At 46.3% G+C, this 16042-nt stretch overlaps 1 protein-coding gene across 1 annotated transcript in view; it reads right to left on the minus strand.

Moving 5' to 3' along the window:
• The window catches only part of DCTD (dCMP deaminase), a 55257-nt gene extending 43930 nt beyond the window's left edge, over positions 1-11327 (minus strand). The window contains exon 1 of the mRNA XM_069744272.1: positions 11218-11327. Coding sequence (XP_069600373.1) covers positions 11218-11225 — 8 coding nt within the window. The 5' untranslated portion in view covers positions 11226-11327. The remainder of the gene's footprint in view (positions 1-11217) is intronic.
• Positions 11328-16042: the final 4715 nt, after the last annotated feature.

Consider the following 16042-nt stretch of genomic DNA (forward strand, 5'->3'; position numbering starts at 1 on the left):
CCCTGAGGTGAGCCATTACCTCCGCAATCAGTTTTGTGAAAACCCTCGGGGCTATGGCTAGACCAAACGGTAGAGCTGAGAACTGGAAGTTACTTAGGACTCCCCCGATGTGAACCGCCATCCTGAGGAATCTCTGGTGATCCTTGTGTATTGGGACGTGATAATACGCGTCCTTCAGGTCTAGGACCACCATGAAGCATTGAGGAAACAGCATTTTGATAGATTACTTTATTGTTTCCATCTTGAATGCTTGAACCTCTAGGTAATCGTTTAGGTTTTTCAGGTTTATAATGGTCCTGAAGGAACCGTCTGTTTTTTTTCTCAGTTATAGAGGGGAATAGTACCCTTGCCCTCTTTCTTGTGGGGGAACCTCCAGGAGTACTCCCTTCTTTACTAACCCGATGACTTCGTTTTCTAGTGCCAATTGCTCTTCTGCTGAAGACCTTGTAGATGTCATCGTAAAAGAGGGGCGAGGGCATCTTTTGAACGTTAACCTCAGTCCTGATTCTATTATGTTCAGTATCCATTGACTGGAGGTAATCCTTTCCCAGGCTGGGAGAAAGAGAGATAGTCTCCCTCCCACCTGGAGCGAACCTTCATTGTGAAGGTTTCTTGCTATCGTTGGGGTTTTTGTTGAAGATGAATCCCTTATTTTTGTTCCTCTTATCCTCCCATTTTCCCTGGCCTCTCCCCGGGTTCTTACGGAAAAACCTCTTGTTCCGAAAGGGCTTCCGATAAGAGGGGAGACCCAGAGAGGGAAAGGACTTTTTGCTGTCCCCTGCTTTTTCCAGGATGTCGTCTAAGGTAGATCCGAACAAAAATTCTCCTTCGCAGGGGATGGTACACAATTTCGTTTTTGTTTGCAAGTCGCCTGGCCAGTTCTTAAGCCAGAGGGCGCGCCTGGCCGCATTAGCAAACACTGCTGACCTGGCGGCTAATCTGATGGAGTCAGCCGAGGTGTCAGCCAGAAAAGCCGCAGCCCCCCTCATTACTGGTAAGGTGTTCAGTATTGAGTCCCGGGAAGTTTTCCCTTTTAATTGACCCTCTAGTTGATTCAACCAAATCATTAGGGAGCAGGATGTACATGCAGCTGCTACTGCTGGTTTTAGACCTCCTCCCGCTGCCTCCCAGGAGCCTTTGAGGAAGGCGTCCGCCTTCTTGTCCATAGGGTCTTTTAGGACCCCCATATCTTCGAACGGGAGAGCGAATTTCTTTGAAGCCTTAGCTATGGCTACATCTAACTTGGGGGCTTTCTCCCAAAAGGAGCAGGATTCATCCTCGAAGGGGTATTTCCTTTTTGGAGTTAAGTCTTTTTCATGGGTTTTTTCCATTCTTTTTTAATTAAAGCCGCTATTGCGTCATTAAGTGGAAAAGCCCTTCTCTTTTTTTGTTCTGGACCCCCAAACATGATGTCCTGCACCGATTTTTTGGGGTGGGAGTCTACTAACCCCATAGTACTTCTCACTGCTTTTATGAGACCATCGGTGTCTTCTAGTGGGAAACAGTTGTGCCCCCCCCCCCCCCCGGAAGAAGAGGATGATGAAGATGAAGAGGAGGAGGAGGAGGAGGAGGATACTGAACTCGCACTATCGCTGTCAGTTTTTTATGCCGGAGACGGGGACCTATATCTGGTCTTCCTCCATTTTTTTTTCACTTTTTAGTGATTAAAAGGTGTCTTCCACTTGCTCCTTAATTAGATTTTTTTAGATCAGCTGCAAACCCGGGAAGACTTTCGGATACTGTTTGCTGAATGCAAGTATTACATAGTCTCTTCTCCCAGGTGGGTGGAAGATCTTCTCTACAGATGGCACAGATTTTATGCTTGGTTTTACCTAAGCTTTTCCTCCCCTAAAAGAGACAAATAATAATCTTACTGTCTCTGACTTTCACGAAGATCACTTACCACCTCCAGGACCCATAAATACCGGTTGGGGTTTCTCTGCCTCTGGCTTTTTCCCCGACGCCGTACTGGACTTCTTACTGTGTTGGGACCTTTGGCGTTCTTTGCTGCTGGTGTCCTGGTATCCTTTCTGTTGTCGCCGTTTTTGCTGCTGCTGCTATAGGTGGAGGTGATTCTGGCAAAGGTGATGCCGGGTCGCTCATACTGCTGCTGGTCTGCGGTCGCTGCCCTAATAATGCGCGCTGCGGCGACTAGTAGCTCCTGAGGCTCCTGCTGATAATACTGCAGAGCCACTAGGAGATTGTAACTACTCCCATTTAAAGATTTCCCGCCTCTTTTTTTTTTTCTTCTTCCGGCGCCTGCGCAGTAGCTCCTAGCGGCGGCAAGGAGCGCCAAACGCCGGCGCCTGCGCAGACGAGCTTCTGCGGCGCCTGCGCAGAACAATTCTGGGCGCCCGAGCGGCAATACACCGCCGGCACCTGCGCGGAAGATCCTGCCGCATCGCGAGACCAGCGCATTCCCGGGCATGCGCCGTACTTTCAAGATGGCGCCCAGGAGTGCAGATATGGCGCTGCTGACCAGAGCCCCCGGTCCTATGCAGTCCCCTAATGCGCGGCTCTGCACGCCGGATGGCGGTACAGTGTGCAGACTGACGCTTCCTGGGGAGGGCCGCGCCGCACCTCCCGCAACCACAGAGGGACCCCCCTGGATGTTGCCGCTGCTGCATCTTACCTGGGGAGGTGACCGCGACACTCCTTGTCACCTCCCCTGCACACCCTAGAGGCCCACTAGCCCCCAGCGGTGGCGCTTCGGGTCACCACCCCAGCCGAGGCAGAGGGACCCCAGCTGCCCGAGTCGGACTGGTTGGCCCCGGAATTCCCACGTCGATCTGGTAAGTCCGTAGGTCTCCCATCAAGGACAGGAAACCAACTGATGCGGGAGAGTGGTACCGCCTTTTTATCTGTAGGTTTCCTGTCCTTGGTGGGCGGATCCCCTCTCTCCGTGGTGCCGTCATGGGCGACAGAGAAATTTAGTTTTTGTTGACTCAACTGCATGATTTGCGGCTACTTGACAGCTTGATTACATGTGGGGATTCTCTAGCAACCAGGCAACCCCCACATGTACTCAGGCTGGCTAGAGGCTGTAAATCATGCAGATGGGTCAACAACAAAAAAAATCAAAACCTCCCAAGCAGTCACAAATACTCAGGAGACCACACAAGAGTATACTCGCTCATCACTATTCACAAATAAACGTATCCAGGTGTTAGAATGGCCAAGTCAGAGTCCAGACCTCAATCCAATCGAGAATCTGTGGAAACAGCTGAAAACTGCTGTTCACAAACGATCTCCATCAAACCTCACTGAGCTCGAGCTGTTTGCCAAGGAAGAATGGGCAAGAATTTCAGTCTCTCGATGTACAAAACTGATAGACTGTCACGATTCACACCGTGACGTCACCCCCAAAGTCACGGGTCGGGGTGACTTTAGGCCAACAGACGGCTATCACATGTGCAGAGGGGCTTATCTTAGTTATCCCTCCACTCCACAATGTGATGACAAAACACACAAGGATATTGACCTCCTAGTTTACAGCAGGGGCTTATTTTAGGTATCCCACTACTCTTCAATATACCACGAACTGCAGGGATTTATGCATATGCCGCTTACAGTTCCACTTGAAACTTGCAGCTCTCTGGCGCCCCCTTACTCTCAGGTCAAATTAGGTACTGCACCTAGGGTAATTAGTCGCCAGAAAGGCTGCCTGCTATGTACTGGCTATTAGGCACGCTGCAGCGACGCGATAAACTACTCCCACTCAGGCAGGAACAATAATAATCAACGCCGCAGTCGCTACAATGACACCCAAAGGCCCGCACACGGTATGCTGCCACCAGCTTCGATTAAACGGGTCCGAAGCTAACCCAAAACAGTAGCGCAATTCCCTTCAGAAGACTTCGGGTACGTTTTAGAGCAGGAAGAACGAATCTAGTATTAAATATTATACTCCATCAAAGGTTTCAGGCAGTGTTTATAAACAGTTATATAAAGATGTTATATAAAGATGAGACAATTGAAAATATGTACAAGGTAATTATAAAAATAACAGGGGTTAAAGAAGAAATCAACAATTACATGTGTTCAGAGCACTGCAGGCGACCAGGCTAGTTCCCATATGTCCCAATGCCTTAGGACTGGCAGTCAGGCTCCTCAGGTGAAAACTCACTGCTGGGGGTCAAAAATGTATAAACCGCAGCCCGTGACATCACCAACAGGGATGGCTTACCCAGACCCTCCTCTATCTTCAGCCTTCTAGTTTTCTCCAACAATTCTTATAATTTGTGTATATTCGGTCCAGAACATGTCAGAATCATAACACACCCAACATTCATCTTGTATTAGGATTTGCCCTCTATAGATACTAAATTCAGGCTAGTAGGGACACTCCATTCCTGAGAAATCTGTACTCTGTCCCTGTTGGACTTGGAGACTCCTGCTTACAATGATGGATAGATGCGCCGATGGACGTTAGCAATATGTATTTATTATTCTCTTAGCCCAAGTCGTTGGCCCAGAATCTTATCATACTAGAACAAAGAGCCTATGTTTTAAAAGAACTTCTATACCAGTTTCAGCTAGTACAGATGGGAGGGGCAAGTAAGTTGCTCCTAGCCTGGAATTTATGGCCAGGGCAATAAAACCCTCTTCTACCATACATTCCGACACAAAGAAGCAAAGAGCCAGAGAGAGAAGGGGGGGGGGGGTTTAGCCCCCTGCATGGGCTGAAGGGCAAAGCTACAACATCATATTATATTTCATACAATATCGTGACAGAGACATACCCCAAGTGACTTGCAGCTGTAATCGCAGCAAAAGGTGGTGCAACAAAGTATTAAAGGGTCCAAATAATATTGCACGCCCCACTTTTCAGTTTTTGAATTTCCACTAAAAGTTAAAATAACCAATAAATTTCATTCAACTTCACAATTGTGTTCCACTTGTTGATTCTTCACCAAAAATTTACATTTGGTATCTTTATGTTTGAAGCGTGATATGTGGGAAAAGGTTGAAAATTTCCAGGGGGCCGGATAATTTCGCAAGGCACTGTATAATGCGGCAGCAGAGTTACTCTGGACATCGTCTGGCCAGCGGTGTCCTTTTAAGAGTTTACAAAATTGTGGTGAAACATGCTTTTATGCACTCCTAAAGACGGACACCGCCGGATCACAGGCCAGACAACCAAAGTGACTCCATCTGCCTCATTATAGGGAATCTTCCACTGGTGGTTCCATCTGAATCACGTATTTCAGAGATTTACACGGAAACCTCAGTGTACGCGCTCAGCGCACAGCACAGAATAAATGTGAGCCAAGGCATACTGCGATCTTTGGGAGGCAGAATTAACAAAACATCAGCAGGTGAACAACTGGTTTTATTTTTACGCCGTTCCTCATGCGGTATAAGTGATTAGATGACTTTATTCTTCGAGTGAGTACGATTACAGAGATACCAGATTTATATAATTTTTTTTTTGTTTGGCTACTTTTGCACACCAAGATGCTTTTCATTGATCGCCATATTTTGAAAGCATAATTTTTCCATAGTTTTGCGGACAGTTATGTTAGATTTGTTGTTTGGGAGACAAGCAGATGTTTTTATTGGCACCATTTTCGGTGACACTTTTTTTTTTGGGAGGCAGGGAAAAAAAAAAGAAACAGTAATTCACGAATTGTTCTGGGGGGGGGGGGGGGGGGGAGGGATTTGGGTTTATGCCGTTCATCGCATGGTAGAAGCAATAAGGAAGCTTTATTCTTTGGGTCGGTAAGATTGCAGCGATACCACATTTCTCTTTTTTGTTTTGCAGCTTTTAAACTATTTTATGGAAAAAAGATTCATTTTTGCATCACTTTATTCTGAGAGATATAATCTTTTTATTTTTCCACTGATGGAGCTGTATGGTGGCTTGTTTATTTGCGGGACAAGATGACGTTTTCAGCTATAACATTTGTAGTTACATTCCTTTTTTTAATCATGTTTTATCCCACCTTTGTTCGGCGGTATGATGAAAAAGCATAGTTTTTTGCCTTGTTTTTATTTTTTTACGGTGATCACTGAAGGGGTTAACAAGTGTGACAGTATCATGGGTCAGGTCGTTCCAAAGTAAGCGATACCAGTGATAAACAGCGATATGTTTTTTAAACTTAAAAATACTGATTTATGGGTACAATATATTTTTTGTTAATTATTTAGTGCCATTTAAAAAAAAAAAAAAAAAAATTGACTTTATACGTCCCTCTAAGGCCGGCTTCACACTTGCGAGTTTTACGGACGTAAGAGCGCAGAAACTACGTCCGTAAAACTCGCAAAAAATACGGCACAATTATTCTCTATGCCCCTGCTCCTATCTGCCGTATTTTACGGCTTTCTACGGCCGTACAAAATCGCAGCATGCTGCGTTTGTCACCGTACTGCGCAAGAAATACGCCAATGAAAGTCTATGGAAGCGTGAAAAATACGGATTACACACGGACAAGCAGTGTGACTTGCGAGAAATATGCAGCGGTGTTAGAGAGAAAAGCCGGCAATTCAGTGCGGTGTACAGTAAAATCACACTGACAGCTTACAGTAGAATAGGTAGAATAAATGTGTACACATAGAATAGGTATATATATATATATATATATATATATATATATATATATATATATATATATATATATGTCAGTGAGACACATATATGTATATATATTAATATTTATTCCAGCGCTATACAGCTTGAAAGCCGGTAATTCAATTACCGGCTTTTTCTTTCTCCTTCCTAAAACCCGACATGATTTGAGACATGGTTTACATACAGTAAACCATGTCTTCTCTCCATTTTTTTTGCAGATTCCACACTACTAATGTCAGTAGTGTGTATCTGCAAAATTTGGCCGTTCTAGCTCTTAAAATAAAGGGTTAAATGGCGGAAAAAATTGGCGTGGGCTCCCGCGCAATTTTCTCCGCCAGAGTAGGAAAGCCAGTGACTGAGGGCAGATATTAATAGCCTGGAGAGGGTCCATGGTTATTGGCCCCCCCCTGGCTAAAAATATCTGCCCCCAGCCACCCCAGAAAAGGCACATCTGGAAGATGCGCCTCTTCTGGCACTTGGCCACTCTCTTCCCATTCCCGTGTAGCGGTGGGATATGGGGTAATGAAGGGTTAATGCCACCTTGCTATTGTAAGGTGACATTAAGCCTAATTAATAATGGAGAGGCGTCAATTATGACACCTATTCATTATTAATCCAATTGTAGTAAAGGGTTAAATAAAACACAAACACATTATTTAAAATTATTTTAATGAAATAAAAACAATGGTTGTTGGAGTATTTTATTCTACGCCCAATCCAATCACTGAAGGCCCTCGTTCTGTGAAAGAAAAAACATAATAAACCAACAATATACTTACCCTCCGCAGATCTGTAACGTCCAACGATGTAAATCCTTCTGAAGGGGTTAAAACCTTTTGCAGCAAGGAGCTTTGCTAATGCAATGCTACTCCTCGCTGCAAAACCCCGGGGAATGAGTCTAAATATAGATCAATGAGCTATATTTAGCTTCATTTGTGGTGAGGCGCCCTCTGCTGGATGTTCATAGATCGTGGGAACTTACCTAGAAAGCTCCCAGCCTTCATTGCGCGGGAGCCCACGCCAATTTTTTCCGCCATTTAACCCTTTATTTTAAGAGCTAGAACGGCCAAATTTTGCAGATACACACTACTGACATTAGTAGTGTGGAATCTGCAAAAAAAAATGGAGAGAAGACATGGTTTACTGTATGTAAACCATGTCTCAAATAATGTCGGGTTTTAGGAAGGAGAAAGAAAAAGCCGGTAATTGAATTACCGGCTTTCAAGCTGTCTAGCGCTGGAAAAAATAGTAATATATATACATATATGTGTCTACTGATAGAGAGAGATATATATATATATATTTTTTTTTTTTTCTTTTTGGGACACATGGATCATTTCTATAGCGGTATGTTGGTTTTGCAAGCCTGCGAGAAAACCACGCAGTACGGATGCCATACGGATTACATACGGAGGATGCCATGCGCAAAAAACGCTGACACACCCTGCCTACGGAGGAGCTACGGACCACTATTTTCGGGACATTTCAGCGTATTACGGCCGTAATATACAGACCGTATTTTCATACGCTGAGTGTGAAGCCGGCCTAAGAGATTCATTTTCAGCAGTCCGATCACTTATTAAGTACTGCGCAATAGTTCTGTGCATGGTCTAATATGCTTGCAGTAACCTGGTGATTCAAATGTAGTCATGACAATCTTGGGACCCCACTGCCAACTAACCATTGAGCTCTCACGATGACGTTGATCGGAGGGGAGAGGCAGCCCCCAGTTCTCGTTGCCTTTTAAACGCGGTGATTGATATCACAGCATTTAGGGGGTTAAACTGCCAGGAGTGTTTCAGGCATCGCTCCTGGCAGCAAGACCGGCATCAGATGTGATGTTTGCTGAACACCCGGTGACGATCACCATGACGTATACACATACACCTCATTGGTCGGATATTCCTTTCATAATTTGGAAAAGTTATAAAATGTCTTACAAATGTTCACAACACAATTTACCTCATATGCAGGTTGTGTTTTTTTTTTTTTTTAATGTGAGGGGTTCCCTTTAATGATACACTGTGGCCACAATACAATTGCACCTGGAAGAATTTAGGTCTGAAATCCAAAATGTTCCAACTCCTCTTTTCTTCTCTTCACTAATGGTGAGTATCTTCGGCATGCTCGAATATTATGTTCCAGCAGCAACACATGCAGAAATTGCCTAACAGTTGCGAGACATGCAGCCAAGACGACTGGAACATATTCGAGCACATCAAAGACACTCAGTTAGCACATCGTGTAGTGACGGGGCACAGGTACAGAGACTGCATCATGTAGTGACGGGGCGCAGGTACACAGACGGCAGTAACATCGTGTAGTGACGGGGCGCAGGTACAGAGACTGCATCATGTAGTGATGGGGCGCAGGTACACAGACGGCAGTAACATCGTGTAGTGACGGGGCGCAGGTACAGAGACTGCATCATGTAGTGACGGGGCGCAGGTACACAGACGGCAGTGACATCGTGTAGTGACAGGGCGCAGGTACACAGACGGCAGTGACATCATGTAGTGACGGGGCGCAGGTACACAGACGGCAGTAACATCGTGTAGTGACGGGGCGCAGGTACAGAGACTGCATCATGTAGTGACGGGGCGCAGGTACACAGACAGGAGTGACATCGTGTAGTGACAGGGCGCAGGTACACAGACGGCAGTGACATCGTGTAGTGACGGGGCGCAGGTACAGAGACGGCAGTAACATCGTGTAGTGACGGGGCGCAGGTACAGAGACTGCATCATGTAGTGACGGGGCGCAGGTACACAGACAGGAGTAACATCGTGTAGCGACGGGGCGCAAGTACACAGACGGGAGTAACATCGTGTAGCGACGGGGCGCAGGTACACAGACGGGAGTAATATCGTGTAGTGACGGGGCGCAGGTACAGAGACTGCATCATGTAGTGACGGGGCGCAGGTACACAGACGGCAGTAACATCGTGTAGTGACGGGGCGCAGGTACAGAGACTGCATCATGTAGTGATGGGGCGCAGGTACACAGACGGCAGTAACATCGTGTAGTGACGGGGCGCAGGTACAGAGACTGCATCATGTAGTGACGGGGCGCAGGTACACAGACGGCAGTGACATCGTGTAGTGACAGGGCGCAGGTACACAGACGGCAGTGACATCATGTAGTGACGGGGCGCAGGTACACAGACGGCAGTAACATCGTGTAGTGACGGGGCGCAGGTACAGAGACTGCATCATGTAGTGACGGGGCGCAGGTACACAGACAGGAGTGACATCGTGTAGTGACAGGGCGCAGGTACACAGACGGCAGTGACATCGTGTAGTGACGGGGCGCAGGTACAGAGACGGCAGTGACATCGTGTAGTGACGGGGCGCAGGTACAGAGACTGCATCATGTAGTGACGGGGCGCAGGTACACAGACGGCAGTAACATCGTGTAGTGACGGGGCGCAGGTACAGAGACTGCATCATGTAGTGACGGGGCGCAGGTACACAGACGGCAGTGACATCGTGTAGTGACAGGGCGCAGGTACACAGACGGCAGTGACATCATGTAGTGACGGGGCGCAGGTACACAGACGGCAGTAACATCGTGTAGTGACGGGGCGCAGGTACAGAGACTGCATCATGTAGTGACGGGGCGCAGGTACACAGACAGGAGTAACATCGTGTAGCGACGGGGCGCAAGTACACAGACGGGAGTAACATCGTGTAGCGACGGGGCGCAGGTACACAGACGGGAGTAATATCGTGTAGTGACGGGGCACAGGTACACAGACGGGAGTAACATCGTGTAGCAACAGGGCACAGGTACACAGACGGGAGTAACATCGTGTAGCGACGGGGCGCAGGTACACAGACGGGAGTAGCACCGTGTAGTGACGGGGCACAGGTACACAGACGGGAGTGAGTCTACTTCCACACTAGTGTCGGACTTGGCCCGTCTCAGTGCGTCGTACCGACGCTAGCAGTGAATGCGCCGCACAACAGGGGCAGCGGATGCATTTTTCCAGCGCATCCCTGCCCCATTGTGAGGTGCGGGGAGGTAGGGGCGGAGTTCCGGCCGCGCATGCGCGGTCAGAAATGGCGGACCGTCGGCAGCAAAAAACATTACATTTAACTTTTTTTTGCTCCCGGCGGTCCGCCACAACACAGCGCAATCGTTGCACAACGGTTGTGACATGTGTCAATGCGTCGCTAATGTTAGTCTATGGGGCAAAAACGCATCCTGCAGACAACTTTGCAGGATGCGTTTTTTCCCCTAAACGACGTATTAAAAAAAACACCAGTGTGAAAGTAGCCTAACCGTGTAGTGACGGGGCGCAGGTACAGACGGGAGTGCGTGTAGTGACAGAGCCAAGGCGCAGGCGCAGCAGTAGCTGAGGAACATTGTACACTTGTACAGTGATGGCGCACAGGCCGCCTGCACTGCTTAGGATTACACAGCAGCCACACATCACGTCACTGCCTTCTCCATATCTGATCTGCCCACAAAACCAGTGTAACGCTACAGGGCGATGTGTACTGCCCTCAGGAAACCGCACCAAAATCGCCATGTGTGGACCTGTCATCATGTAGCATACAGGACAATAGAGACAAGGAGCGCGCACAGCACAGAGCGGCGCCCAGCTGAGAACCAAACCAGTGAGTGCCGCACACACTACATACCCGCTCATGGTTACGGCGCGACTCAGATCTCCCGCGTGTAAGTAATGACGTCACACGTACAGAACTATATCCCGGTCTGTCCTGTCTCATTGGCTGCACTACTTCACGCGTCTCTACGTCGTTAGCCACGCCCATGATCGCTGCTTCTGCGCAAGATGTGACGTATACACTAGAGTATTATGCGCATGCGCTCTGGAGTTTTTCTGCCCTGACTGTCAGGATTTTTCCAGGAATGACCCAGGTGGCACTGCGCAGAATGTGTGTATACGGCTGTCCGCGCTCTCCAGGGCGATCACCTTGCGTGCAGCTGTGGTTCTGTAACCTGTATTATGTAGCGCAGAGACAATACTATGCTGTGTGCTATACTGTGCTCTGCTGTGTATTGTACTGTGCTGTGTACTACAATGTGCTGTGTAGAATGCTCTACTGTGTACTATGCTGTGTACTGTACTATACTGTGCTGTATTCTATGCTCTACTGTGCACTATACTGTGCTGTGTTCTGCTGTGTACTGTGCAGTACTGTGTGCTGTGCTCTGCTGTGTACTGTGCTCTGCTGTGTATTGTGCTGTACTGTGCCCTCCTGTGTATTGTGCTGTACTGTGCCCTCCTGTGTATTGTGCTGTACTGTGCTCTGCTGTGTACTGTACTATGCTGTGTACTGTGCAGTACTGTGTGCTGTGCTCTGCTGTGTACTATGCTTTGCTGTGTGCTGTGCTCTGCTGTGTACTATGCTCTGCTGTGTGCTGTGCTCTGCTGTGTACTATGCTGTGCTCTGCTGTGTTGTATACTGTGCTCTTCTGTGTGCTGTGCTGTATACTGTGCAATCCTGTGTGCTGTGCTCTGCTGTGTACTGTGCTCTGCTGTGTATTGTGCTGTACTGTGCTCTGCTGTGTACTGTACTATGCTGTGTACTGTGCAGTACTGTGTGCTGTGCTCTGCTGTGTACTATGCTTTGCTGTGTGCTGTGCTCTGCTGTGTACTATGCTCTGCTGTGTGCTGTGCTCTGCTGTGTACTATACTCTGCTGTGTGCTGTGCTCTGCTGTGTACTATGCTCTGCTGTGTACTATGCTGTGCTCTGCTGTGTGCTGTGCTGTATACTGTGCTCTTCTGTGTGCTGTGCTGTATACTGTGCAATCCTGTGTGCTGTGCTCTGCTGTGTACTGTGCTCTGCTGTGTATTGTGCTGTACTGTGCTCTGCTGTGTACTGTACTATGCTCTGCTGTGTATTATGCTGTGTGCTGTGCAGTACTGTGTGCTGTGCTCTGCTGTGTACTATGCTTTGCTGTGTGCTGTGCTCTGCTGTGTACTGTGCTCTGCTGTGTATTGTGCTGTACTGTGCTCTGCTGTGTACTGTACTATGCTCTGCTGTGTACTATGCTGTGTGCTGTGCAGTACTGTGTGCTGTGTTCTGCTGTGTACTATGCTTTGCTGTGTGCTGTGCTCTGCTGTGTACTGTGCTCTGCTGTGTACTGTGCTCTGCTGTGTATTGTGCTGTACTGTGCTCTGCTGTGTACTGTACTGTGCTGTGTACTGTGCAGTACTGTGTGCTATGCTCTGCTGTGTACTATGCTTTGCTGGAGTAACAGCGTGTAGTGACAGGGTGCAGGTACACAGACGGGAGTAAGGCTACTTTCACACTAGCGTCGGATTCGGCCCGTGCTCTGCTCTTTATACTGTGCAGTCCTGTGCGCTCTCCCAACACTGGAAATTAGTCCTAGAAGAAAATGTAATCTATGAATTGGACCTTGCTGGGAGCTCAGTGACACGTGATATGGCGCAGCATCACGTGCGTCTAGTCTTTTGTACTGTATATATATATATATATATATATATATATATAAATATACAGTACAGACCAAAAGTTTGGACACACCCTCTCATTTAAAGATTTTTCTGTATTTTGATGAGTATGAAAGTTGTACATTCACACTGAAGGCATCAAAACTATGAATTATCACATGTGGAATTATATACTTAACAAAAAAGTGTGAAACAACTGAAACTATGTCTTATATTCTAGGTTCTTCAAAGTAGCCACCTTTTGCTTTGATGACTGCTTTGCGCACTCTTGGCATTCTCTTGATGAGCTTCAAGAGGTAGTCACCGGGAATGGTTTTCACTTCACAGGTGTGCCCTGTCAGGTTTAATAAGTGGGATTTCTTGCCATATAAATGGGGTTGGGACCTTCAGTTGTATTGTGCACAAGTCTGGTGGATACACAGCTGATAGTCCTACTGAATAGACTGTTATAATTTGTATTATGGCAAGAAAAAAGCAGCTAAGTAAAGAAAAATGAGTGGCCATCATTACTTTTAGAAATGAAGGTCAGTCAGTCCGAAAAATTGGGAAAATTTTGAAAGTGTCCCCAAGTGCAGTTGCAAAAACCATCAAGCGCTACAAAGAAACTGGCTCACATGAGGACCGCCCCAGGAAAGGAAGACCAAGAGTCACCTCTGCTTCTGAGGATAAGTTTATCCGAGTCACCAGCCTCAGAAATCGCAGGTTAACAGCAGCTCAGATTAGAGACCAGGTCAATGCCACACAGAGTTCTAGCAGCAGACACATCTCTACAACAACTAAAATGCGCCGTTTCGAGACAAGCAGACCAAAGGCACACTGAACTTTTCTTCATGCCCTGGTCAGTCTGTAATTAAAAATCATTTTTGTGTGTCAAGTCCCGACTGGAATATGGTTTAACCCCTTAGTGACAGAGCCAATTTGGTACTTAATGACCGAGCCAATTTTTACAATTCTGACCACTGTCCCTTTATGAAGTTATAACTCTGGAACGCTTTAACGGATCCCGCTGATTCTGAGATTGTTTTTTGTGACATATTGTACTTCACGATAGTGTTAACATTTCTTCGATATTACTTGCGATTATTTATGAAAAAAACGGAAATAAGGCGAAAATTTTTAAAATTTTGCAATTTTCAAACTTTGTATTTTTATGTCCTTAAATCAGAGAGATATGTCACGAAAAATAGTTAATAAATAACATTTCCCACATGTCTACTTTACATCAGCACAATATTGAAAACAATTTTTTTTTTGTTAGGGAGTTATAAGGGTTAAAAGTTGACCAGCAATTTCTCATTTTTACAACACCATTTTTTTTTAGGGACCACATCACATTTGAAGTCATTTTGAGGGGTCTATATGATAGAAAATAACCAAGTGTGACACCATTCTAAAAACTGCACCCCTCAAGGTGCTCAAAACCACATTCAAGAAGTTTATTAACCCTTTACGTGCTTCACAGGGACTGAAACAATGTGGAAGGAATAAATGAACATTTCACTTTTTTTGCAAACATTTTAATTCAGAACCTTTTTTTTTTATTTTCACATGTGTAAAAACAGAAATGTAACCATAAATTGTGTTATGCAATTTCTCCTGAACACGCCAATACCCCATATGTGGGGGTAAACCACTTTTTGGGCGCACCGCAGAGCTTGGAAGTGAAGGAGCGCCGTTTGACTTTTTCAATGCAGAATTGGCTGGAATTGAGATCGGACGCCACGTCACGTTTAGAGAGCCCCTGATGTGCCTAAATAGTGGAAACCCTGCACAAGTGACACCATTTTGGAAACTAGACCCCTTAAGGAACTTATCTAGATGTGTGGTGAGCACTTTGAACCCCCAAGTGCTTCACAGAAGTTTATAACGTAGAGCCGTGAAAATAAAAAAACAAATTTTTTCTACAAAAATGATCTTTTTGCCCCCAAATTTTTATTTTTACAAGAGTAACAGGAGAAATTAGACCACAAAAGTTGTTGTGCAATTTCTCCTGAGTACGTCGATACCCCATATGTGGGGGTAAACCACTGTTTGGGCGCACCGCAGAGCTTGGAAGAGAAGGAGTGCCGTTTTACTTTTTCAATGTAGAATTGGCTGGAATTGAGATCGGACGCCATGTCGCGTTTGGAGAGCCCCTGGTGTGCCTAAACAGTAGAAATCCCCCACAAGTGACCCCATTTTGGAAACTAGACCCCCCATGGAACTTATCTAGATGTGTGGTGAGAACTTTGAATGCCCAAGTGCTTCACAGAAGTTTAGAATGCAGAGTCGTGAAAATAAAAAATATATTTTTTTCCACAAAAAAGATTTTGTAGCCCCCAAGTTTTTATTTTCACAAGGGTAACAGGAGAAATTGGACCACTACAGTTGTTGTCCAATTTATCCCGAGTACGCTGATGCCCAATATGTGGGGGTAAACCACTGTTTGGGCGCACGGCAGAGCTCGGAAAGGAAGGAGCACGTTTTGGAATGCAGACTTAGATAGAATGGTCTGTGGGCGTTATGTTGCGTTTGCAGAGCCCCTGATGTACCTAAACAGAAGTTTATAATGCAGAGTCGTGAAAATAAAAAATATTTTTTTTTCCACAAAAAAGATTTTGTAGCCCCCAAGTGTTTATTTTTACAAGGGTAACAGGAGAAATTGGACCCCAAAAGTTGTTGTCCAATTTATCCCGAGTACGCTGATGCCCCATATGTGGGGGTAACCCACTGTTTGGGCACACGGCAGAGCTCAGAAGGGAGGGAGCGCCATTTGACTTTTTGAGCGCAAAATTGGCTGTCGTGTTTGGAGACCCCCTGATGTACCTAAACAGTGGAAACCCCCCAATTCTAACTCCAACCCTAACCCCAACACACCCCTAACCCTAATCCCAACCCAATCCATAATCCTAATCACAACCCTAACGATAATCACAACCTTTACCCCAAAACAACCCTAATGTCAACCCTAACCATAACCCTAATCAAAACCCTAAATCCAACACACCCCTAATCCTAATCTCAACCCTAACCTCAAACCTAA

This window comes from Ranitomeya imitator, chromosome 1 (assembly GCF_032444005.1).
Source record: "Ranitomeya imitator isolate aRanImi1 chromosome 1, aRanImi1.pri, whole genome shotgun sequence".
NCBI classification, from domain to species: domain Eukaryota; kingdom Metazoa; phylum Chordata; class Amphibia; order Anura; family Dendrobatidae; genus Ranitomeya; species Ranitomeya imitator.